General features: G+C 37.8%; 2 protein-coding genes across 3 annotated transcripts; one reads left to right on the top strand and one right to left on the bottom strand.

The window, feature by feature from the left end:
* The first annotated feature begins 852 nt into the window (after positions 1 to 852).
* LOC127810969 (transcriptional corepressor LEUNIG-like) lies at positions 853 to 20,870 on the top strand. Of its 2 annotated transcripts, XM_052350626.1 has the most exons (20): positions 853 to 1,006; positions 1,139 to 1,191; positions 1,358 to 1,453; positions 2,047 to 2,144; positions 2,245 to 2,354; positions 3,722 to 4,090; positions 4,155 to 4,243; positions 6,357 to 6,435; positions 6,526 to 6,601; positions 6,817 to 6,866; positions 8,147 to 8,458; positions 8,604 to 8,786; positions 9,628 to 9,870; positions 9,982 to 10,123; positions 15,469 to 15,578; positions 15,791 to 15,940; positions 16,767 to 16,922; positions 17,149 to 17,265; positions 19,753 to 19,956; positions 20,548 to 20,870. In XM_052350626.1, the coding sequence occupies exons 3-20, from the start codon at positions 1,422 to 1,424 to the stop codon at positions 20,689 to 20,691; spliced, it is 2,664 nt and encodes an 887-aa protein (XP_052206586.1). In that variant the 5' UTR covers positions 853 to 1,006; positions 1,139 to 1,191; positions 1,358 to 1,421; the 3' UTR covers positions 20,692 to 20,870. The 2 variants fall into 2 exon arrangements, with proteins under 2 accessions (XP_052206586.1, XP_052206576.1); XM_052350616.1 differs by lacking the exon at positions 1,139 to 1,191.
* A 3,148-nt stretch (positions 20,871 to 24,018) lies between these two features.
* LOC127792166 (uncharacterized) lies at positions 24,019 to 26,406 on the bottom strand. Its single transcript, XM_052322602.1, has one exon. It carries the CDS (start codon positions 26,404 to 26,406, stop codon positions 24,019 to 24,021), a length of 2,388 nt encoding a protein of 795 aa, XP_052178562.1.
* Between the last annotated feature and the right edge of the window lie 838 nt (positions 26,407 to 27,244).

The raw sequence follows: 27,244 nt of genomic DNA, 5'->3' as shown, positions 1-27,244 counted from the left end.
AATCAATAACCAAAATACACAAATACACAATATCACTCATAAAATAATTCAAAAATAAATACAAAATATCCCTAAATCATATACCAATGTTCTATCTGCTCAACGAAGAAAAAGATGACACCACCACAACTACTAGTTCTACTCGTCGCCTTTGCCTGCAACTCTTCTTATTCGATCGATTTAGCTTTCACTATGTTTGGTTATTTCTCTTTCTTTATTGATGGTTGTTGGAGGTGGGGGAGAGATGGCGAGGAGGTTCGATAGCCAATTATGGCAAATTTTTCAAAGTTATCAAAATATTTTGCAAGGGAAATTGGTTATGGCTAGTTTCCAACTTGTTTGAGAAATTTTTTTTGATTTGGTTCCTCAAATTTTGGCTTAAACCATAATTGGAGACGGATTAATTCATATTATTTTTAATATTTAAATATTTTATTAATTAATAAGAATGTATGAATATTAAAAAATATACATTTACTACACTTTAATAAGATACTACCTAGCAAAATTCTTATTTAGCAAAACATAAACAAATTAAAAATGCGATTTCTGATGGAAATTACTCTAATTAAAAATAATATACTCAAGACATAAGACATGATTAAAATAATGATAATTTAACTTGCAAAGAGAGGAGGAGAGTTAATAGAATAAAAATAACATTGATATATAATATTAATTATTGAAGTTTTTCAAAAATTTAATTAATAAATAAAAATAATTGGTAAATTAAAATTTATATTTATATGGACGGTATTGTGATATTGTGATACAGTAGAGCGGACCGACCTAAGGGGTTTAAAGGTAAATTCAATGGCAAGAGCCAAATCATATCTTGTGGGGGGGGGGGGGGCAACGGAAGTGAAGGGAAGAAAGAGAGAGAGAAGGAAACCCAGCAAAGCTACGAGAAAGAAAAGAAACCTCAGACAAAAGGCTACATTTTTACTCTAATGCAAGGGAAAGCTCTCAGACAAGAGATTTCCCTTCTCTCTTTTCTCGAGCTTGAGTACGTATCCGTGCCTCTATCCATCTTCCTTCCATTGTTTATTCTCAATGCCCAATATTTAATCATTCAAAGATACGCCCAACCCACTACTTTTATGCAATTGTTTGGAATAAAAAAATTATCAATTTTCAGGCGCCACTGTTGCAGAGAGATATTTCGTTTTCTCAATTTATCTTCCTGTTTCGGTAGTATTTTACTATTTTATTTCATCCTTTCTGCTTATTTTTGCTGTTTCTCTGCTTCTGTGCCTCTGTCGATGTTGTTTTTCGGAGACTCTTCGTTCTGATAGCGAAAACCCTTTTCCCTTTTCCTTTTCCTTTTCCTTTTCATTTTCATGGGTGATTGTATTAGGTTGATGGAGTAGAAGTGGAAGAAACCATTGGATTGGATTGGTGTTATTGTTGGATTGAACAAAATGTCGCAGAACAACTGGGAAGCCGACAAAATGTGAGTGTTATTTTTAATCTTCATTACCTTCTGTTCTTTTTCTTTCCCTTAATTCCAGAAGCTAAGCGGGTTTTCTTGCATTTTCGATGAATGGGTATGTTACTTTCTCTTCTGTAGATTTGAGTTTGATGTTTGATTCCGGGTTTAGTATTCTATTTATTAAAACGTTTCCCTTTCTCCCCGCGTTTTTGTGTGTTTAAATGAGTTACTGTCGTTCTGCTCATTTTGGCATTTCTAGGGTTTCTTTTCTGAAATGTTTTCCTGGCCTGAATTTGTGCAAATCTGCTTTTTCATGGCTGATTTGCTGAACTTATTTTGCTAAATAGTTAGGATTGTAGGTGCTGGTTCTTAATATTTTGTAGTCTCTCTATGTTGCGGCGTCATAGAAATTTAAGTCAGCTTTGAGTTTGAATTTCTTGAACACCAGTTTTCATTGTTAAATTTATTGATTATTCTTGCAGAATGTTGTCTATTTCCTTGGGCATTTTTATCATTGTTGTTGGGTTTTATGCATGCAAACGTCAGTCTCTGTTTATGCGAAGTTTCACTTTTTCCCCTGATATTTGGTGCAACATGTTCTTATTGGACTACAGGCTAGATGTGTATATCCATGATTACTTAGTGAAAAGGGATCTAAAAGCTACTGCACAGGCTTTTCTAGCTGAAGGAAAAGTATCCTCTGACCCAGTTGGTAAGCAAAAAATAGAACGTAAAGATAAAGCCTATCTGAGTTGTGAATTCAGTTTTTTCATTTACAATTCTTTTGAAATACTGGGACATGGATATTTCAGCTATTGATGCTCCTGGTGGCTTTCTGTTCGAGTGGTGGTCTGTATTTTGGGACATATTCATTGCTAGGACAAATGAGAAGCACTCAGAGGTTGCTGCATCGTACATCGAGGTCGTTGTGTGAACTTTTTCTTCTCAATATTCTATTCAGAAAGAATTTTGGGCTGTGTTTAATTGGATTCAATGTTCTTTAATTTAACAGTCATCAAAAGGTCCTGCAAGGCTCAGTCCCTTTTTAGCTTGTCCTTAGGTGATTTACTCTTGCTCGCTAGCTAGTGGGACCCTCATATGATTTTGGGTAGAGATGCACATCATTTGTAACACATGCATAAATTTCACACATAGCATATGCTCAGCCAATCTGACAAATGCTTAATGTCAGTCTTTTTTAGTTGACTCATTTGTCTTAACTCAATTCATTAAAAAAATCTACTGCCACTATTTTTTGTTTTTTAACATTGTTTACTAAGTGGTTGTTCTCTTCATCATCAATAAGAAAAAGCACTTCTATTTTACTTTCTGTTTTTCTTTTTCAAAACGAAATTGCATTTTGTAGATTGTGGTTTTGTGGCCTTTAGCTAACTAGTTATATTTAATTAAGGAATGTAACTTTTGCATTTTCTCATTCCTCCCCTAATTTCTCTATCTTCTGTTGTAAATTTTTCCCATTAAATTATGAGACTGCCTAGTGTTTTATATCCCTAAATACTTTTCTACTTACCAGAAATGCTGCACATTTTTAATATCCTGGCTGATCTAAAACATGGTTTATTTGTCAATCAATTCATAATTGAGGCGGGTTTGGAATTGGAGAGAGACTTACTGATTTCATATATACAACTAGTCACATTGTGGCAAACCCATATCTTAAAGTGTTTTTAGATCTTTACTAACGTTAAAGTTGAAGTCATTTACTCTATTTTAGACAGGCTGGAGTTTTAGAGTTCCCATCAGTTATTGAGAATTTGCATTGATCATTAACCTTTTGGCTGTGCAAGGAACGTGGTCTATGACGGACTTGTTTAAAGATCTCTTGATTATTGAGAGGAAATTTGGGGCATGATGGAAGAACTTCTTCCTTCTCATTATTATAAGAAAATGTTAGGAAAGTTGTGTGTGCTGAATGGGTTGGTGATGTGTTTTTACTTGCAAAAGCGTGGTGAAAATTTGTTCTGGCTCCAGTGCTGAGTTGTTTTAGGAAGTTTCCCAATTTACATGTGAACGCACTTATGCTGAGAAGCACAAAATAGACATGGATGCAATGTAGTAGTCACCTAGAGTTTTAGGCTTGTCTGATTCTAAAGAATTAGAACAAACAGCAGAACAGATTTGGATGTGTCTTTCTAGTGATTATTGCTCTCAGCATTTATCTGGCAATGATATTGCTCCTTGTTAGAACTTAGAAGCATCCATGCTTCTTGGGGTGTACTTATATGTTTATATACAGCATGTTAACTGGTACGGACCTGACAATTGCAGACTCAGGTAATGAAAGCCAGGGAGCAACAGCAGCAGCAACCTCAACAACTGCAGCACCCGCAACAGCAGCAGCTGCAGATGCAGCAGCTCTTTCTGCAGAGGCATGCTCAGCAGGCACAACAGCAGCATCAGCAACAACAACAACAGGTGCAGCAGCAGCAGCAGCAACAACAACAGACACAGCAGCAGCAGCTGCAGCAACGAAGAGATGGGGCTCACGTCCTAAATGGCTCAGCTAATGGGATTGTTGTCAATGATCCCCTTATGAGACAGAACCCTGGAACGGCTAATGCTTTGGCTACAAAGATGTACGAGGAAAGATTGAAACATCCTCTGCAAAGGGATTCTTTAGATGATGTGGCTATGAAGGTATAAATTTGTTTTTTGAATTGTTAACCCTGTTCCAGTTTTAACCCATTGTTTTTGCTTTCAGCAAAGATTTGGTGAGAATATGGGTCAGCTTTTGGATCCAAACCATGCATCAATGCTAAAGTCAGCTGCTGCAGCTGGCCAGCCTTCAGGGTACTTTCTGTGCAATTTCATCAGTTTACATTAATTTGACTCGATAACTTGGGTGGGGGGGGGGGGGGGGGGGTGATGGGTATGTCAAAAAGGGACAATGCATTTCACCATGTTACATTTTTACTTGAAAATTCTGATCTTTGTACAACTGCTTTCTGCTGATATAAAGTTTATGTTTTTGAGGTTCATGTAAAACAGATGGGTATGTCAAAAAGGGACAATGCATTTCACCATGTTACACTTTTACTTGAAAATTCCGATCTTTGTACAACTGCTTTCTGCTGATATAAAGTTTATGTTTTCGAGGTTCATGTAAAACAGATGGGTATGTCAAAAAGGGACAACGCATTTCACCATGTTACATTTTTACTTGAAAATTCCGATCTTTGTACAACTGCTTTCTGCTGATATAAAGTTTATGTTTTCGAGGTTCATGTAAAACAGATGGGAAGCTTTGTTCTCATGGAGTTTCTTATGGAGTTTTCCTCCAACATAATATTATATTAATAAAATTTTCCCAAAATTACTTACTTCAAACTTATTGCTGAATTGGTATTGGTCCTTGAACACAGGCTGCCACAGAGGCTTGTGGCATGTGGTGAGGCATAAGCGCTCTTGGCAAGACGTTTATGCAGCTGGCTTATAAACGCTTCTGGCAAGAGCATTTATTAAGCCATAAACACTCTTACCAAAGTGTTTATGGGCAAAGCCATAAAAGAGATGCACTGAGTTCTACTTGTCTTATTAAAGGCGTATCTATGAATCAATCTTGGTCACAGGCCACCAGAACAAGGCCACAACATTCTGGAATTGGCTCTTTATGCATTCCATCCATATAAGAGGGCCACAATGGGAAAAGGACAACATCCATGTCTTGTAGCATGGCAATGGTAACTGAAACTAATTCCTGAAGAAACTAAAGAAGGGGGGACATTGAAGGAACAGGAATTAACATACAGAAAATAGGTCGACAAACATTCATGATGAAGAAGACAACCATTAATGTTCATTCTATAGGATATTATTAGGATTGAGTATGCAATCTTCTAGGTTTTGCTATGGAGAAGACAAAAGTTGATTGGCGACTAAGCAGGCATTAATTTAATGGAGCAGGCCCATAATGCTAAGAGCGTTTGTGGGCCGACTTTCCCCCACACCTATACTAATTGAGCAAGCATTAATTTAATGGAGGAGGCCCATAACATTGAGAGTGTTTATGGGCCAACTTTCCCCCACACCCATACTGACCGAGCATGCATTAATTTAATGGAGCAGGCCCATAATGCTAAGAGCGTTTTGTTATGGTCCATTGCAAGGTATGGAACTTGTTCCACATCGGGAAATATGGACTCTTAGTGTGGGGTTTATAACCTCTTGGGCACCTTTCCCTCAATAGCTAGCTTTTGGGGGTGAGTTCTACGCAAAGGGTTGTAATAGTTGTATTAGAGTCGGCCCCATGGCTCCCAGTGCAATCGAGTAGCAACGGAGGTGATGTTGGCATTGCAATGTTCGTCCGAGACTAGTTGGGCTAGTGCACAGCCTGCCATCGTGGGCGTTGGGCTGTGGAACGTGGTGGTATGTTATGGTTCATTACAAGGTATGGGACTTGTCCCACATCGGGAAGTATGGGCTTTTGGTGTGGGGTTTATAACCTCTTGGACACCCTCCCATCAACAGCTAGCTTTTGCGGGTGAGTTCTATCCCAAGGGTTGTAACACGTTTATGGGCTAACTTTCCCCCACACCTATACCAACTGAGTAGGCATTAATTTAATGGAACATGCCCATAATGCTAAGAGTGTTTATGGGCCAACTTTCCCCCACACCGATACCCTTCCCATGCTTAGATTTTTTTTTTTTTGCTTAAAAATGTTTTTTGGAAAGAATGTTTTTGCCTTACCCATTGCTATGCAACCACCCCTGCTCATGTGGCACGTTGACTAATTACCCCAATACTATTTTGGTAAATAGTTTCAAACAAATACTATTTTGGAATTTTTTTCTTAAAATAGTATTTTAATAAAAAATTCTTTCTTTTGACATCTGTATTTTATCTGAGATAAACAGTTTCGTTACCTCATTCATGCCCTGTTATAACTGTCCTCATTTTTCAGGCAAGTTCTGCATGGTACAGCAGGTGCTATGTCACCTCAAGTTCAATCTCGGAATCAGCAACTTCCAGTGTCAGCACCAGTTAGTACTTTCCTTTTCCTAGCAAAAAACTGATTCATATGGGCTCCATCTTGATCATTTCTCTTACATCAATAAATTTGTCTTGAGCAGGACATAAAGACTGAAATGAATCCAGTGCTGAATGCAAGAGCTGCAGGCCCTGAAGGATCATTAATTGGAATTGCTGGTATCTTTTAATTGATTCTCCTCTTTTCATTGAATAGCTTGTATCTTTCTTCTAACATTTGTTGGTTACATTAAGCTCAGCATTTCTTGGTTTGTTCTGCCTTTAAATTTTATGTTTGAATTTCTTGAAGAATTCCTGGAATTTAATTGCTCTGTTATTTCTTTTGTTCACTTGATATGGGCATGCTTGTATCTGATGGTTCTTTGTTGTTTTAGGATCAAATCAAGGTGGTAACAACCTAACATTAAAAGGATGGCCTCTCACAGTGAGTATGCCATGATTCCCTGCTTTTGTTATCTTCACATACAATGAAAACCCATGCCTGTTTTAGTTCATTTTATTTCACACATACTTATGTTGGACCTAGTGTCATGTACCGGTGTCTATAGGATATGAGGATGACATGTGGTAAGGGTGTGGGATATGTTTTTGACACCCATACCAAAATTTAGCACTTGGATCCTCCAAATTTTAGTAATTTTTGAAGAAAAAGAAGCACAAATTTGATGGTACAGAAAATTTTCAATAATTTAACATGGATATGAGATATAAATAATGTAGGAGCAGATTCTTTGTTTATTTGTTATTTTATTTTAGTTTTATTTGTTTTTTTTATGGTTAGTATTTAAGTTATTAAGTTTTGGAAACTTTTTTTTATTATATTAGCTTTAATTAGTACTCACGGGATATGTGACTTAAAATAGATGGATTCCTAAGATTAGAAGGATTCCTTTGTGATCAAGGATTCATATTTAATTATTGCTGTAACCCTAGTCTTTTAAGACGCTTTGTAGGCAGCCATTTTACTCTAATTCAATTTTTTGAGGTTTTCTTAAACCCTAATTTTAATGTCCTCGTTCCAGATTTGATCTTTCATTGTTTGAACTCAATTTGTGCACTTGTTTTTGTTGATACTTCCTCTCACACTACATCAATTAATCTCTTTTTCATCTAAGTTCCAATTAATTTCAAATACATTTCCAAATAATAGCATCATTAAATCTAGAGTGGTACACAATATAACTTGTTTTTATTTGTTCACTACACGGTCCATGTATCGTTAGCCAACTTTTGGATAAATATCATTGTTATCCCATGGTTAAAGATTTATGAAGGTCTGATGCTTGGACACACACTGGCGTCTCATACAGGTCTGTGTAACACAGGTTGAACTTTTTGGTGTTTCCCATGATTCATAGACAGCATTGATGCTAAAAAGAAAAAAATTACTGGATGGCTATAAGAGGAGTCATGTTTTGCTGTAAAAAGTGTTGGCAAATGGCAACTAAGAAACAAAGGTTTAACAGCTGAACTGAGGATGCAATGTTGAATGAGTAGAAACTAGAAGATACATAGAATTCTGAACTTATGAGTATGTGAGACAATAAGGGTAATATCTATTGAAGATTAATGGAGAGAAAGTCAGTTGAGATTGGTTGAGTTGAGTATGTATAACATAGGTCAATATCATATTTGGTAGTCCAATCATCTTAATCCTAATTTCTTATTATATTTTGTGCTGTTTTACCCATTCCTTTTCTATAGGGTTTGGATCAGCTTCGCTCTGGGTTTCTCCAGCAACAAAAATCATTTATGCAGAGTCCTCACCCCTTTAATCAACTTCAGATGTTGACACCACAGCACCAGCAACAACTCATGCTTGCACAGCAAAATTTAACCTCTTCATCTGCCAGTGATGTTGAGAGCAGAAGGTTAAGAATGCTCTTCAACAACAGAAGCATGGGTCTTGGGAAGGATGGACTTACAAATTCTGTTGGCGATATAGTTCCAAATGTTGGATCACCTTTACAAGCTGGTTCTGTTTTGTCTCGAGGGGATCCAGAGATGTTAATCAAGGTGCTTTTTCCCTTGTCATGTTCCTTCTATCTGCAATTAGAGTAGTTGTTTCTCTGGATGCTCTTCTCTTTCTTCATTACCATTTTGACATTGAACTTAAGAAACCACTGCCTTTGAGTTTATATAACTTATCCTTTGTGTGTAGTTAAAAAATGCCCAGCTACAGCAGCAGCAACAAAACAACAATCAACAACAGCAGCAGCATTCTCTTTCTGGCCAACAATCTCAGTCCTCAAACCACAATCTTCATCAACAGGATAAAATTATAGGTGCTGGCAGTGTCACTGCAGATGGTAGTATGCCAAACTCCTTTCGAGGAAATGATCAGGTCTGCCCTCTTCTACTTACACTTTTTCCCAGATGAATCAGTTTTTTTCTAGCCATAGTGTTTTGCATGTTGAAAATATCCTAGTTACTAGATCACTAACCTGTTCAACAGCTCTACTTGGGCTGTTAAATTACCATTGATAAACCTTTTGACTGGCTCTATTGACTTAATAATATGCTCTTTTTCTCTCCCTCCAAATGCAACCTTGATTTGTAAAACATGTAATGTGACAAATGTATTATGGAACTTCATGGGATTTACCAGTCTACAGCAGTAAAAAGACACGAATGCTGGCATGTAATAAGTGAATATTATGAGATATAACCATTAATAAAATATAGCCTCTTTTAAGTTACAACAAAGAAGTTCATTACATGCAATAAGGGAACTAGGCAACTGAATCGGGGCTGGCTATTTGTCTGAGGGAAATTAATAGGAAAAAAATGCGAAGGAATGGAATGGACCTGCCCCCTCCCTCCTCTTCTCAGTTATGCTTTATTAGATTTTTTAGGACATATGTAGAGTTCCCTGTGTGTCGAAGTAATTTTATACTGTTTCCTCTTGCTGTTCCTCTACTGTTCTGCATTAGGCTTTCTAGAGGAGTTTTTATAGAATGCTAACACTATGAGAATCAGGAGGATGTGGTTGTTTTTATTTTGCAAGTACCTAGGATAATATATCAAGGTCAATGAACGGCATTTACATCTCAGTCTTGGGGGGGTGAGGCATCACCCAATGATATTTCTGTAATTGTTTGTTTTAGTGATAGCTTTGAGTTTAAGTGAACTTTGTTTTATAATTGTAGAGTAGATTCCTAACATGGTCTTTGGTGCATTTAAAGGCTTTGAAAAACCAGACTGGGAGAAAGAGAAAGCAGCCTGTGTCATCTTCTGGTCCTGCCAATAGCTCGGGAACAGCCAACACAGCAGGACCTTCCCCAAGTTCTGCACCCTCAACGCCATCAACTCATACCCCTGGAGATGTGATCTCAATGCCTGCTTTGCCACATAGTGGTAGTTCAAAGCCCTTGATGATGTTTGGCACTGATGGTGCAGGCACTCTTACATCTCCGTCAAATCACCTGGTGAATGAGCTCTTTATTTTTGCATCATTGGAGGCAAATATAATTTGTTGGTTACTTCTTGAAATATGGTCACATAGTTATATAAACTCAATTGGCATTTCATTTTTGCAGTGGGATGGTAAAGATATTGTGCAGGCTGATATGGATCGTTTTGTGGAGGATGGATCTCTTGATGATAATGTTGAGTCTTTTTTATCTCATGATGATACCGATCCTAGAGATACAATTGGACGGTGCATCGATGTTAGCAAAGGTGAGGTGAAACTTCTTCCATTGGCGCCTTCATTGCTGTAAATTCTTGGTTTATATAGACACCATAGTAGTTTGCCATGAAAAAAAAAAAAAATTGCCTAGAAAATCTATGTATTGGAGTTCTTAATTGTTGAAAGATAAAGATGCACAACCAATCCTAAAGGATTGAGGAGATGATTCGTGGATGAGATGAGAGGAATAAGAGGAAGCTGATCTAATATATCTTGTGTATTATTTGTAGATTAGTTAGAATTATTTTATCTTGTACTAGAATTTAAGAGTTTATCTAGTTGCTAAAGTTTAGGAGATAAGTTTGTATCAAATAGGAGTCTTGTATATCTAATCCTAGCTGCTAATGGAGAAGAGTACGATAGTTTTCATTATTCATGGTTTCAGAGCTCGGTTTCGAGTTTCTGTGGCCACCAATTATTTAGAGTTCTAATTGTAAAAGAACTCTTTAACTTGCACCATGGCTAATGATCAAACAGCCAGTACGGGGACTTCTATTCCTCTTCCAACAAAGAGCAGTTCAGTCTCTGCAACCTCGTCACATTCTTCCTTAGTCTTCGATGGATCTTCCCTCCAGATTACTTTACACAAGCTGAATGGAACCAACTTCCGAGAGTGGTCCCAATCAGTTATGCTTGTGATTAAAGGAAAAAAGGAAGGTAGGCTTTCTAACCGGAGAAATCGTAAAGCCTAGCCAAAATTCAATAGCATATGGAGTATGGGAAGCTGAGAATGCCATTGTCATGGCATGGCTAGTAAACTCAATGGAGCCAAAGGTAGGAAGAACTTACCTCTTCTACGAAACAACAAGCGAGATTTGGAATGCTGTTCGAGAGATCTATTCAGATCTTGAAAATACTGCCCAAAGCTTTCAAGTTCGATCCACCATTCGATCAACAAAGTAAGGTAACAACACGGTAACTGAGTACTACAATACCTTGACTAAATTATGGCAAGATGTTGATCTCTTTCATGAGGTCACATGGGAATGCTCGGCCGATGGAAGGAAGTGTAACAAGATGGTGGAGAAAGAAAGGATATTTGACTTCTTGCAAGGTCTATATTCAGATTTGGATGAGGTAAGAGGACGATTGCTTGGAACTTATCCCTTTCCCTCTATGAGAGAAGTATTTGCCGAAGTAAGAAGGGATGAGAGTAGGAAGAAAGTGATGCTACCTAGTGGTTCAACAAACGAAGGCATGTTACAGAGTTCTGCCTTAAAACATATCCTGTAGCCGGTCATCTATTACGACTAAGGGAGAGTTGCAGCAAGATAGGCAATAGTGTGATCGTTGTAACAAGCCCCATCATACTAGGGACACCTGCTGGAAGCTGCACGAGAAACCAACCAATTGGAAACCAAGGAACCAGCGAAAAGGTGTGCAATCTGCCTATATGGTGGAATCTGAAAAAGGGAATTCAACACCAACGCCAATCTCTTTAACCTCAGATCAACTAGAAGTCCTCCAGCAGTTGTTGAATCAACCCAAGGTGCAAAAGACAACCGAAAGTATGGACAACAACAACAATCAGGTGGTATCCTTAGCTAAAAAGGTAAGATCAGTCATTCTTTGTTCTCCAAAAGGTTGACCACATGTGTTTGGATTATAGATACTGGTGCATTAGATCACATGACAGGTGATCTTGAAATTCTATCCAATTTTAAATCTTGTGATCAGAATATTACTGTATTTATGGCTAATGGAACTAATACTTTAGTCCAAGGAAGGGGCACAACTTATGTAGTAAGGCTAAAATTAGAGTCAGTTCTTTATGTGCCAAATTTGAGATGTAACTTGCTGTCAGTAAGCAAGATTACTCAGGATAAAGACTGTTCAGTGATATTCTCTTATTCTCATTGTGTTTTTCAGGACAAATCTTCGGGGAGGACGATTGGCAAAGCTGAAGAGAAGGGAGGTCTATATCAAATCATCAATCTTGATTACCAAAAGGAGTGTAGGTCATTTGTTCAATCCTCTTTAGCTGCAGTTTTAGATTCTGATTAAATGTTATGGCATCAAAGATTAGGACACCATAGCTTCGAGTATCTTAGAGTCTTGTATCCTTCAATTTATATCAATAAAATTTAGGATTTCTATTGTGAACATTGCATTCTTGCAAAACAAACTAAGAGCTCTCATCCGAAACACTCCTACAAACCATCTCAGCCATTTCATTTAGTCCACAGTGACATTTGGAGACCAGCCAGACTTTCAAATCTAACAAACACTCGGTGGTTCATCACCTTCACTGATGATCACACACGAGTTTGTTGGGTCTTCCTCATGAAAGATAAATCTGAAACCTATATGGTTTTCAAACGGTTTCATCTCATGGTTAAGAATATTTTCCAAACTTCCATTCATATTTTAAGAAGTGACAATGGTCGTGAATACTTCTCAAATGACTTTAATCATTATCTAAATGAGCATGGTATTGTTTACCAAAGCTCTTGCCCATACAACCCTAAACAAAATGGGGTAGCCAAGAGGAAGAACCGACACTTACTTGAAAGGTTGTTCTTACAACAAAATAGGGCTCTTATGTTCACTCAATCAGTTACTCATTCTTATTGGGGAGAGGCTGTTCTTATAGCATCTTATCTCATCAATTGTCTTCCTTCAAAGACCTTAAACTATAAAACCCCCTTAAATGTATTCCTTGAAGCTTTCCCTCATTATTCCAGGGTCTTAAATACTCTTGCTCCTAAGGTCTTCGGGTGTACCTCCTTCGTACATCAGAACCAGTTAAATCCATCCAAGCTCGACCCAAAAGCGCTTAAATGTGTGTTTGTTGGATACTCTTTTACCCAACAAGGCTATAAGTGTTATAACCCAACAACCCGCAAGTTCACTATTTCTTGTGATGTCACCTTTCTTGAGAACCAACCATTCTTCCACAATACTATTCAAAATGAAAATCCAGTCCACAATTGGAGTACAGTCATCTTCGTGCCTCTCGATCCCCTTACTAGTCTTCCTCCTACTGAAACTCATCAAGGGGAGGAGAAAGAGGAGACTGAAATCCAGCAAGGTGATTAAGACTTGACTAAACCTCTAAAGGCTTATTCCAAAAGACCTAAAACTGCTATTCTTCAGCCAACCAATCTGTCCAATCTGGAGGTAAGTCCAAACAAGACAATTGATACTGATATACAATAACAACTTGCTGATGACCTAAGTGTCCCAATTGCATTGAGGAAAGGTAGAAGGATGTGCACCAAGCATCCTATTAATGATATCATCGGATACTCAAAATTGTCTCCCTCCTTTAAGGCATTTACTATCAGTTTAGACAGTGTAGCTATCCCTAGAAACGTTTATCAAGCATTGCAGGATGCAAACTGGAAGATGGCAATTATGGAAGACATGGCAGCCTTGGAGAAAAATGGTACATGAGAAATTATGGATCTTCTGGAGGAAAAGAAGGCAGTTGGCAGCAAGTGGGTACTCACTCTAAAGTATAAATCAGATGGAAGTCTGGAAAGGTATAAAACAAGGCATGTAGCTCAGGGATTTACTCAAACTCAAGGTTTGGATTATGAAGAAATGTTTGCTCCTGTGGCCAAACTCAATTCAATTCGGATTCTATTGTCCTTAGCCACAAACGTGGACTGGAAACTACACCAATTGGACATCAAAAACGCCTTCCTAAACATAGATTTAGAGGAGGAGATTTACATAAGAATACCATCGGGGTTTGAGAAAAACAATACAAGAGATAAGGTATGCAAATTAAAAAAATCTCTATATGGCTTAAAGCAATCACCTAGAGTGTGGTTTAAAAGATTTAGTGATACTCTATACAAGCTGGGATATAAGTAGGGACAAGCGGATCACACACTCTTTACAAAGATCAAGGAGGATGGTAGGAGAACAATTATAATAGTTTATGTGGATGATATTATTATCACGGAAGATGATAACTAAGAAATTGAGAAGCTAAAAGAACAGCTAAGGCAGGCCTTTGAAGTAAAAGAGCTGGGGGAACTGCAATATTTTCTTGGTTTGGAAGTTGCAAGAAGTAAGAATGGCATTTTTGTATCCCAAAGAAAGTACATTCTTGACTTGCTAAAGGAGACAGGCAAATTGGGGTGTAAACCAGCAAGCACACCTCTAGAACCTAACTAGAAGAACAGAGAAGAAAAAGAAGAGCATCCAGTGGACAAAGGCACCAACGATTGGTAGGCAAACTAATTTATTTGTCTCACACAAGACCGGATATTACCTATGTTGTGGGTATTGTTAATCAATTCATGCATTCACCGACTGAGAGACACTTGAAAGCAGCTTATCACATCCTTAAATATTTTAAAGGAACACCAGGTAAGGGTTTACTATTTACAAAAAGCCAAGACAAAGAGATAATAATAGGCTATGTAGATTCTGATTGGGAAGGTGTTGTGGAAGATAACAAATTCACATCAGGTTATTGTACAAAATTATGGGGTAACTTGGTGATTTGGTGGAGCAAGAAACAACAAGTGGTAGCTCGCAGCAGTGTTGAAGCAGAGTATCGCTCAATTGCTCAAGCAATTTGTGGAAAGACTGTTGAATGACTTGTCTATGTCGATATTATCTCCTAAATTTCTTTATAGTGATAGCAAATCAGCTATCAACATTGTCAACAATCCGGTGCAGCATGATCGGATGAAGCATGTCCGAATTGATCGCCATTTTGTCAAACAAGAGCTTGAAGATGGCAACATTAAGTTGACTTATGTTCCAACAGAAGAACAACATGCAGACATTTTGACCAAAGCAATGGGAAAACAAGGTTTTGAATATACAAGAAGCAAGCTGGGAATATTTGATATATATTCCTCAGCTTGAGGGTGGGTGTTGAAAGATAAAGATGCACAACCAATCCTAAAGGATTGAGGAGATGATCTGTGGATGAGATGAGAGGAATAAGAGGATAACTCCCGAGTTATCCTCAAGCTGATCTAATATATCTTGTGTATTATTTGTAGATTAGTTAGAATTATTTTATCTTGTACTAGAATTTAGGGTTTATCTAGTAGCTAAAGTTTAGGAGATAAGTTTGTATCAAACTAGGAGTCTTGTATATTTAATCCTAGCTGCTAATGGAGAAGAGTGCGATAGTTTTCATTATTCTATCGGATTTCTTCATTAATTTATGTATCTGTTCCTTGTATGGCTCTTTTTGTCGTAAATCCTGAATTGTAAATGTGACAATTGGTGTGAATGTGATTACACTTGAGTGGTTATTAAGCCACATGCGAAATCAGTGTTATATAGTGGATGTGCTTTCGATGATAATCTTGCTTGTTCCACTAGGGTGCATTCTGAGTGTATTACTTTGCATTGATTTCAGGTTTCACGTTTACCGAAGTCAATTCTGTTCGAGCTGGTGCAAGCAAAGTTGTATGTTGCCACTTCTCATCAGATGGTAAACTCCTTGCAAGTGGTGGCCATGATAAAAAGGTGCGTTCAAGAGGATAATAAGGATTTAGGAATTGTTGAAAACTAAACGTACCAAGCATTTGTCCCACTATTTGGCTAGGAATTGTTGAACGACAACAAAAATTTGAAAGCTACAAAAATGAACTGCAGGGAGACTCGAAGCTCCTTTGTATAGATTTATTAATCTGGGATGCGTAATGTGTTCTCTTTCAACTTTATGGATTTTGTTGCAGGCTGTATTGTGGTATACAGATACTTTAAAGCCAAAAAGTACGCTTGAAGAACATTCTGCATTAGTTACTGATGTCCGTTTCAGTCCAAGCATGCAACGTCTTGCAACATCTTCTTTTGACAAAACTGTCAGGGTCTGGGATGCTGACAATGTTAGTAAGCCCATACTTGGTTCATCATGCTCCTGTTTTTTGTCCGTTGATTTAAATTTTATTCACCACTATTGTTGCTTTCTTGTGACATAAGATGTTTTGCTTCTGAATATTATTGAAAAATCTTCAATATTTTGGGATTCTAAAATATACTGTCTTTGATTGAGAAAACAAGGCCGCCATTTTCTAGTGTTCACAGTTTGGCAGTATATTGGAAGGATACTTAGGTTACCTCCATTTCATGATCGGAAAAAGAATAAATTTTGAATGGAACATGAGGAATATAGATATTGCATAACAAATCCACGCTGCAAATATTGGATTGATTAGCTTTTCTTTGAGAGAAAAGGTTGGGGGTTGAGGGGGAGTTGTATTATTTAGTTTCTCAACACATGACCTCACATGCTGATGGCTTCTACTTCATAAGTAGGTCAAATGAACTCAAGTATTGAATTATTACTTTATTAGGTACATGGAGAATTTTGAACTTGTAGCTTTTCAACAAAACAAAAAATAAATAAAGGAAGAAAGATGAAAGCAGGAAGAAAAGAAAGACAGAGAGAAGAGAATGCCTATGGATTAGTAAGAGAAGAAAAGATAGCTCAATTGCGTCAGCTCTATCTATATTTATAAGGCACGAAGTGCAAAATATCCTGATTATAAAATAACATATAACAGTTTGCTTTGATGCATAAATTGTGCAATAGGGGATGAGAATATTAGTTACAAAGTTTGTCTTTGTCTGTGGGCATTTCTATCTCCTTCTTTGGTGTGATGGTCCTGCCTCATGCAGCATCTGTTTAACTTGATTTGACTTCAACTGCAGCCTGGCTATTCACTTCGTACTTTTACTGGACATTCTGCTTCTGTCATGTCTCTAGACTTCCATCCAAATAAGGATGACCTTATCTGTTCTTGTGATGGAGATGGCCAGATAAGATACTGGAGCATTAACAATGGTAATTGTGCAGGAGTTTTTAAGGTAGATCCTAATGAACTACTTCCCTTGATTATATAATAGTGGATCCATTTTTTCATAGTTATTTATTTGATTATTTTTCTTTCCCTTCCCAGCTAAGTTGGATTTAAGGCTTGGTGCACTGTTATTTTCCTTCCTTTCTCCAACTAGTGGGATTAAGACTCGGTGTGTTATTTTCCTTCCCTGCTGGGAGCTTGTTCTCATCATTTTTCCCCTATGTTTTGATTAGGGTGGCACAGCCCAGGTGAGATTTCAGCCCCGTTTGGGAAGATATCTTGCTGCAGCCGCTGAGAATGTTGTGTCCATACTTGATGTGGAGACACAAGCTTGTCGGCATTCATTACAGGTTAGTTTATTTCAGATTATAGCCCTATTGCTTAGGCAGTAGTGGCATTTGCTTGAATAAGCTGTAGTTGTGCACTTGTACCCACTTTGGGCATCAAAGCTTCTCTGGCAACAGTGGTCCTATTCTTGTCCATAAATAATGCCATAATATAAGTTTTGACTTATATGAGAAGAAGTAATTGCGGTCGAAAGTCATTACTATCCAATGCCAGAAAAAAAAAAAAAAAGCAGAAAAATTGGTGCTTGATTTATGTAAGTTTCAACCTGTTTTACTGAATTGAAATTTCTTTTTATAACAAGGACAAGTCTGAATGCTTGCCCACTGAAGGCTATTGAGTTTGATGCATGAGGAATCTATTACACTTGGACATCATTGTTCATTGACAAATTATGTACAGCAAGCATGCATTCTTAGCTAAATTGAAACCATACTTGATTAAGTCTTCAAACTTGACGTGTAATTACTAGTCTTGCTTGATGTTTAATGTTGTTAATGCTTAGGATATGCTTTCATGATATCATACTGTTGCTGGTCAAAATTATTATTGTTGGTACTTAGTAAGTTGATTCAAAATGTTTTTCCGTAGGATAAATTGGTCAACTTGTGTTTTTCTTGAATTACTCCGGTCTCTACAACGTAAACATATTTTTTTGGAGATTTATTGCACGGAGTGTTTGTGTAGCTGGTTTTCACCGAACAATTTTGGCCTATAAAACAAAACAATTATAATTAATTAGTTCTGAGCAAATCCTGAGTTATGTTGGTGTCCTCAGGTTTTGGAAACCGGACTATGTTTGAAGGTGTATGTTCTGTATGTGCTTGTGAACTACATGTATAAAAGGATGCACCCCTAGTACCAATTACTGCCTCCATTGCTTTTATTTGGATTGAAATTAATGCATGTACAGTTCTCAGGGGTATATCAAATTTGTAAGTTCTTTTGTAATAGGGATGACATGAGAATGGAATCAAAAGCTATTTCTTTTTTGATATATGTTGGAAAGCTTTTTTTTGTAGTAAGTAATTACTGGACAGAGTTAGTCATTGTCGAAGGAGATGATCCTGTGAGAATGGAAACTGTGTGGTTGCAGGTGCTGTAACGTGAAGTTAGAGTGTGTTTGATTGCACATGTTTACCATAGAAAATGTATAATTATTACATATATTTTCTATGGAAGCAATCAAACACTCTTTTAACTTTTTTATGGAAAATATATGTATGGTACAAGCATTTAAAGCTTCTTCCCATGGAATTCATTTTCCAAGAAGGTAGGGTGATTTTTGTTTTTTTAAGCAATCATTTACCTAGAATTAAATTCTAGATAATGCAATCAAACACACCTTTAATGTGTCATGGGAGAATGTGGTGTGAGGGCATGGCCAAGCAAAGAAGGGAGCAATGGCCTGTAAATTAAGCAGTTATTTGCATCCAGATGGAGGCGTTATATGCTGTTTTCGCATAGGGATCAAATACATCCTGATATTGCAATATTGGTTCAATCACCTGAATGAAATTGCTTGTAACATGAAACACTTTGAATTGAGGTGCAGAAGAGAGAGATGTAAGGAAGCCAACAAAAAAGATTAGATAGGACAATGGGCAGAAATTATGGGTGTCACTCTGTTTGGATGGATTACTGTAATTTGCATCCTCATTTAGGTTAGAGCTCCAATATATAGATGATAGCAATTAATTGCTCCTACAACATGGTCTCTGTCAGGGACAAGGATAAACCCAACCTGGATGAGTCGTGACCATCCACGGATATGGTTTATCCCCTAGAACCGTTCCTAATAGGATTGAATAAAGAGCTTCTTGTTTTAACTGAAGTTGACCTCCTGGCACCGAATTTACTCTGTAGTGACCAGAAGAATAGTTCCTACCACCCTGGCAAAAAGGATAATGAGAAATAGAAGAGGAAAAAGGGTTATGATTGCACAAGGAAAGCTGATTCCTATAGCTTTTGAGAGGTTAGATAGTGTCATGTGTGAATACCTTCTGGATTCTTTAGGTTTTCTTTTTCTTGGATTGGAAGCAAAATGTCTCCTGTGACTTTGGAAGCTTCTCTACATCCTTTAAAAGTATGAAATTCAAGCAAACCAAAGTTGGATGATCTGGTTACTTGAACTATGATATTGTGAACTTAAGCAACCCACAAGCTGCACACTTAACCAGTGGCATTTCTTTCTTTTTTTTCTTTAAATCAAAAAATTAAAAATCCGTCCTAACCTGGACTTTGAAGCATGATCACACGAACCAAGCTGTTGTTTTTTAATTTGTGAAGCTACTATTTATGCTACGGTGTAGTATGTAACTATTTATGCCTTCATATATGAGTTGTTTCTGATATTGTTATCTCTTTTTTATAACAGTCGTACTTGTAGCAAGCCTTTTCTTTTTTCACTTTTTAAATGCTTTACGTCTTCTTGCACTATCCTCCCTTCCTGTGGTTGATATTACTGCTTGGTCTGGGATCCGTTCTTGTAGGGGCACACAAAACCTATTCATTCTGTTTGCTGGGATCCTTCTGGGGAATTTCTGGCCTCTGCCAGTGAGGACTCTGTTAGAGTTTGGACACTCGGAAGTGGGAGAGAAGGGGAATGTGTTCATGAGTTTTGTAATGGCAACAAATTCCATTCCTGTGTCTTCCATCCCACATATTCTTCACTGCTGGTCATTGGCTGTTACCAGGTATGTCTTGTATGTGTTCTTGTACGTCTGTGTTATGGTTTTGATACTTCTCATCTATTACTTAGTTGGTATTGCAACTGTTCGTAATATCAAAAAACATCAGTATTGTGTTCATTTGTAAGGTTGGTTAATTAATCAGTGGTACAATGATACCGGATCCTACATGAATTAAACACCACCTAAATCCAAGTCGCCCCACACAAACCAGATGGTCACTTTGGAATTCGTTAACTAATCATGCGAGCAAGTCACCTTGAAAGAAAGGTAGATCAAGGTAACTCATAATTGAAGAATTGCTTTTTCACATGAATGGGGCTCACAAGTTGGGCAACTTATGCCGTCCACCATGAACGGGTGACTAGAAATTAGGTCTTTCTAATGTTTCCTTGTGAAAGCTCAAACTTCTTTGCCAAGTCAGTTTAAGATTCCTATATATATATATATATATATATATATGTATGTATGTATGCTTCAACATGATCAGCGTCTACTTCATGTTTTGTCTTCTATCTCAGTGCCTAAGCTTCTGTAATCACTAGCGGGCACTGATTTCTGTTTCTGATGAACTCAACACCGCTGCCATTTTGCAAGAACCTCGAGCTTTGGAACATGACGGAGAACAAGACGATGACTCTCTCGGCGCATGAAGGACTGATTGCGGGCTTGGCTGTATCAACAGTGACCGGTTTGGTTGCCTCGGCTAGCCATGACAAGACTGTTAAGCTTTGGAAGTGAAGTTACTTCCATTCTGAGCTGCTGCAAAATCTGCTCCAGACTGAATTTTTGCCAAATTGTGTGCTGTAAGTTGTGCGTATTCTGAGAGCAGTTTCCGATTTCTGTGTTTTTACAGTTTGTCTAACCCAAGAACTAAGAAACCAGCCGTCTATTGCTGTTGAAGATGCCATTTTTCTCATTTGTTTATGTGAAATATCCCATCTTTGTTGAGCTCTGTTTTTGGTTTTGAGCATGATGAGGTCTAAGTTCGAAGATCAAATCAACCCGACTCACTCACCAACATAATAACATCCTAATAAAACAAAATTCCATGTAAATTTGGATTGCTTCCGTCCAAATGCAAAGGGAGTAGTATTATGTGGTGTGCAAAAATTTCTTCTTTTCCAAATAAAATAAAAATGAAACCACTGGTAATTGTCGCTCTAAAAAATTAATTTAATTTTAGTTAGATTAATTTGTCACCAACTATTATTCAGTTTCAACAATGGATTGATTTGTCTTTTTATCTTTGTAAATATTTTTCTTTAAATGATAATGTGACAAATTTAAATGAAATATATTTAAGTAATGAGGCAACAAATTTATTGACCACCTTATTGGGGGAAATTTTCAAAACTAGGATCACCGTTACTAAAATATGCAAAAATAAGATATTTTGAAAATTTTTGCAAAACTAGGATTTTCGTGAGTTGAATGGACAAAAATGTCTCCGCTTTTAATAACCCCGTTACTTAGGGATGGTCTTCTCCCTCCCTCCCTCTCTTCTGTCACTCACATTCTGACTCGGCCGTCGTCAATCTCTCACGCTCGTCTTTCTCAGAGCCATTGTTGTTGTTATTCACTTGCTAAAGTGCTGCTGCTTCTTCTTCATCAAGCGTCTTATTCGCGCCCATTGTTCTTATTCCTTAAGCGTTGTTGAGCTCGCACATTAATCGGTTTCTCTCGATCTAGGTATTTAGTTATTTTCCAATCTTCGACAAGATAGTTTTTCCTCTTTTCCAAAATTATGAGTGAAAAATTATGCATTTCGCTAGTTTGGACATATATCGGTTGATATATCAGCAATTTACGTCATGATATAGGTTTAAACACAGAACCAATGATATCACATATAAATGATGTCTCACAGGTCGTCAAATAATTTTGAAAGTTAAGAAATTAGTTATGGGGAAAACAATATCGGTGAATTCATATCGATTAATTAATCGATGTTTGTTAACCGATTAATACTGAGGAATTCGACATCTCGGTCAAATAGTATCGATTTATATTCGATGAATCAGAACCGATATAATTATGACACCTGTAACCGATCTATTTCCTCTAATAGAAAGATGTCAAACTAATGGACATTAATGAGGACATATTAACAGTTAAAACATATATATTGGTACGATATAATTTACAATATTACTAAGATGATATATACATTACAATAGTTTAGTTTTCCTTTCTCTTCTTGGGATCTTTGGTATCAAGGTCGGTTGCAAAATCCAGTGCATCCGATACTGCAAAAGCATAAAGATCCACAGCCATATGAGACCTGTAAAGTTCAGCATGCTCTTGGGTCATCTCGTTTATTGAGACATTGTGGGCCATGAGTTCCATCCATTTGAGAACAAATATTCCACAATCACCACCCCTGTCAATTGTAAGCAAATAACATTTATATCCATCATAATCCAAATAAACAATGTGCTGAATAACCTTAACCTTACCCAATTTGCTGAGGACCTTTTTGAACCTTGAAGTCCCATTTAGGCTTCAACTTAAATCCAAGTGTTAAGACGTCGTAATTACAATCTCTTAGAAGCTTTGGAACCATATGTACAAGATACTCAAACTTAGTTTTGTAGTTTTTTGGTGTGGTCGAGGTTGATCGAGGAAATTGTTGTTGTGTAAACGGGATGTATTGAAATGAAATGAAATTGATTAATCTACTGATTATTTTGAGAATCTCAATGGACGTGTTACCTGATGTGGCGAACGTCGATGGTCCGATCGATTTAAGAGGAGGGACAATTTAATCTACTTACGCGGACCGGACCATTTAAGAGGAGGCCGATCGGGCTCTACAAATAGAAATAGTCCGATCAGAGAACTCGGATCGAACTCTTCACACTGACGTTGACCGTTAATAGTCCGATCGGATAAATGAAATTGATATTAATACTGATTTTTTTGAGAATCTCAATGGACGCGTTACCTGATGTGGCGAACGTCAATGGTCCGATCGGAGGGATCCAATCTGATCGGACAATTCTTCACTTATGCGGACCAGACAATTTAAGAGGCCGATCGGGCTCTACATGTAGAAATAGTCCGATCGAACAATTCAAATTCTCGGATCGGACACTGACGCGGACCGTTAATACTCCGATCGGACAATTGATGATCCATGGGACAATTCATACTTCACACTTAAACGGACCGTGAATAGTTTGATCGGGGATACATAGCAATCGATTTTATGAAATGAATGTTCTGTGTAAACGGAATGTAATTAAATGAAATTGATTAGCTACTGATTATTTTGAGAAGTGATTACAATCTCAATGCATGGATAAGACTCTTCATATAAATTCGATCGAACAAAACTTACGCGGACCGGGCAATTTAAGATGCCGATCGGGCTAATCCGATGGGACAATTCACACTTCACATTTAAGCGGACCGTGAATAGTTTGATCGGGCATCTCTAACACATAAGAGTAGTCCGACCGGACTCTTCATGTGTAGGATCACATTTCACAGCGAATATGCTATCGGTTATTATATCGTCGTATCGATTATACCATATCCGTGTCTGACCGATTATATTAACCGAGACTTACCTACATATATACTTTGCTAAGATACGTCGGTTTCCTATATCGATTATGAACCGATATATATATAGCCGATATAAATGTTATTTGCTGTAATTGGCAGGGGTGGTGATTGTGGGATATTTCTTCTCGAATGGATAAGACATCCTTTATTTATATGTGATATCATTGGTTTACAATGTATTATGTGGATAATATTTCCACATATACATCGGTTATGTTTCATCGGTTTGAAACCGATACCCTTTTTCTGATATCCTCTTCTTGATATTTCGTCGGTTATGTTTCATCGGTTTCAAACCGATACCCTTTATCCGATATTCTCTTCTTGATATTTCGTCGGCTAACACACATCACACATCGGTTAACTAACCGATAATCGATTCCATAAGACAAGAAATTCGACAAATACTATAATAATGGTGCCTGTTACATTGTGCTTATTAAAATATTGACCTTTTTAAATGTTTGAAATTACTGAATGTATGTTAGACGACGTTTATGACAGCAAAGTTATTAGATTAGAGCAAGTTTGGCGATTGTGACCAATTAAACCACAACGACTGCATTTTACCCTCCTCTTCTCTTCACCGGCTGAGGGAATTCGACAAATCTGACGTCTTCCACGTTTGCGTCTATTTGTCGGCGGTAGCAATTTAATAGACGCAATTTCCGCCGGCACGGTCCAGTTGGCTTGGCTGCCCACAGGCATTATTTGATCGGCATAGGCATATAACAGAGCTTCTGTTTGGTAGTATGAGGAGCACAAACTATATGGGTGAATATTGCGTGAACGTGCAGCAGCCAGGGCATGACCACATGGCAATTTGTCAAAATCAAACACTCTACAAGTGCAAGTTCTCGCTTTCAAGTCGACAATACCCCCAAAGTGACCATCATGAACATTGAATCTATACATATCAATCGGCTCTGGACGCCAATTCCGAGATAATGCCAATCTTTTGCCTATTTCTCCCTCAGCCCAAGCTATTATATATCCACCCATTTTACTAACATCACCCCGTCTCTCATAAAACCATTGTTGCAGCATATTCCTGATATACTCCATCAAACATTGAATCGGCAATTTACGCGCATCCGCCAGAGCTGCATTAAGGCATTCCGCAATGTTTGTGGTCATTATATCAAACCCCTTGCCATCCGAATATGCACGTGCCCAACGACTGAAACCAGCCTCTCTAAGATAGGCACCGATGGCTGGAGCATATCGCTCGAGCTCAATAAAGTATTCATTAAATTCTGATTGTCGATATGCCTTCGCAGCCTTGTAGAACAGAGCATGCACATTTTCCTTTTTGAATTTAGCCTTTATGTTTTGGCCAATATGATATATACATGAAACGTGCAATGAGTTAGGAAACACAGTCGTGACCGCCTTATGGATGCTCTTGTGCTGGTCAGACACAAATACCAAATCAGGTGTATCATCACCAAGGGCAGAACGTAATTTATTGAAGAACCATTCCCATGAGGCATCATTCTCAGAATCTCCGACTCCCCATGCTATAGGATAAACATGATTGTTACCGTCTTTGCACGTGGCAACAAACAAACTACCAAGATACTTGCCCTTAAGGAAACAAGCGTCCACTGCAATGACAGGCCGCATCTTGCTACGAAATCTGGCAAGGCATGCACCAATGGCCATAAAAAGGTACTTGAATTTGTTCCCACTGTCACTCTCGAATTCTGCAATAGTCCCGGGGTTATTCAACTTCAACATGTACAGATAAGATGGAAGCAACTGGAATGATTCCTCCGCACCCCCCATGATCATGTCCAGAGCCTTTTCCCGCGATCTCCATGCCTTTTCATAACTTATGTTGACCCCAAAGTCCTTGCGAATATCGTGGACAATGTTCTTAGGCTTATAAATACGCTTAACATCCTCGAAACTGCTTTTTATATAAGAACCAATTATTCCGCTCTTCGCCTGACAATGATCGCGGCGCATTATTGAATATGAACATGAATGAGTATTTACATATTTCCTAACTGTCCAACCAAAAGAAGTGCCAAGCGTGGCTGCCCTCAACCGCCATTTACAATCACCGTGCTTACATTTCATGTAAACTACCTTCTTAGTTGACTTGACCACTCTGTATTCGTAATTATTCTTCAAAGCCAACAAACTCATCCGTTCATGCAATTCTGATTTTGACGAAAAAATTTCGTTCAACTCAACATCTGACGCAGCCGACGATGTTCCCGCACTAACCCTTGATAATCTCGAAGATGAGAGAAAAGTAGGCTGCTCAGCACAATCCTGTGAGTCTACATTGATAATGTACAAATTTTCAGCATCATTAGCATTAAATGCATCTTCAAAACCATGTCCAGCATCATCCCGTTTAACATCTTCATAACCATTTCCAGCATCATCCCGTTTAACATCTTCATAACCATTTCCATCCAAAGCATCATCGCGATTAACCTCGTCTTTCAACGATGTCGAACTATCGATGCCCAAGCGTGTCAGGGGAGAATTCTCCGCCACCACTTCCTTAGGTTCTGTCCGCGGTAGTAATATGTCCACAAAATCAACACACAATGGGATTCTGGACTCTATCCGAGAGCATTCCAATAGAAAGCACTCAACATCTGTATCATTACGTATCTCTAATGGAAGTGCAGATGGAACCGAGTGCTTATACTTGTACTTCAGCACAACTGACTTCTCCGCCGTACTAACGTTGAACTTGCTGTATAGGGAACTTACTAGTTGGTCGAGTGTGCAATCCGGTTCCACACGAAGTACCGACCCACATTCTTCGGTCATGTATTTATATTCTTTTGCATCAACATCATATTGCCACTGACCTCCATACATCACAACAACAAAGACAGGTCTTTGAGATTTAACCATTCCTATAACATACATTGAAACGATTTCTAAATTAAAATAAATTTAAAACTTTGCAAGGTTTTATCGGTTTCTAAATGTCGGTTGTAAGAGCCATATCGGTTAATATATATCAGTTAACATAAGACCTCAACCGATATATCGGTTAATGGTTCTGTGTTTAAACCTATATCATAACGTAAATTGTCGATATATCAACCGATATATGTCCAAACTAGCAAAATGCATAATTTTTCACTCATAACTTTGGAAAAGAGGAAAAACTATCTTGTCGAAGATTGGAAAATAACTAAATACCTAGATTGAGAGAAGTCGATTAATGTGCGAGCTCAACAACGCTTAAGGAATAAGAACAATGGGCACGAATAAGACGCTTGATGAAGAAGCAGCAGCACTTTGGCAAGTGAATAACAACAACAATGGCTCTGAGAAAGATGAGCGTGAGAGATTGACGGCGGCCGAGTCAGAATGTGAGTGACAGAAGATAGAGAGAGGGAGAAGACCATCCCTAAGTAGCAGGGTTATTAAAAGCGGGGGCATTTTTGTCCATTCAACTCACGAAAGTCCTAATTTTGCAAAGATTTTCAAAGTGTCATATTTTTGCATATTTTAGTAACGGGGGTCCTAGTTTTGAAAATTTCCCTCTTATTGAATGTTCCACCTCAAGTGTGTAGGTTCGTGTGATTACTTATTTAGAATAATACAATTAAGGGAACCTCAACAATTTAATAGTACTTATTTAGAGTCACCTTGTGGAGTTTGGCCCACTAGTACCTAATTATACAACATCAGGTCTTTAAAATACCACAATGGGGTTGACTAAACTAATTTTACAATTTGA

This window comes from Diospyros lotus, chromosome 1 (assembly GCF_014633365.1).
Source record: "Diospyros lotus cultivar Yz01 chromosome 1, ASM1463336v1, whole genome shotgun sequence".
Taxonomy (NCBI): Eukaryota; Viridiplantae; Streptophyta; class Magnoliopsida; order Ericales; family Ebenaceae; genus Diospyros; species Diospyros lotus.
Note: the sequence above shows the minus strand (reverse complement) of the source record. Positions and strands in the feature narration are given on the sequence as shown.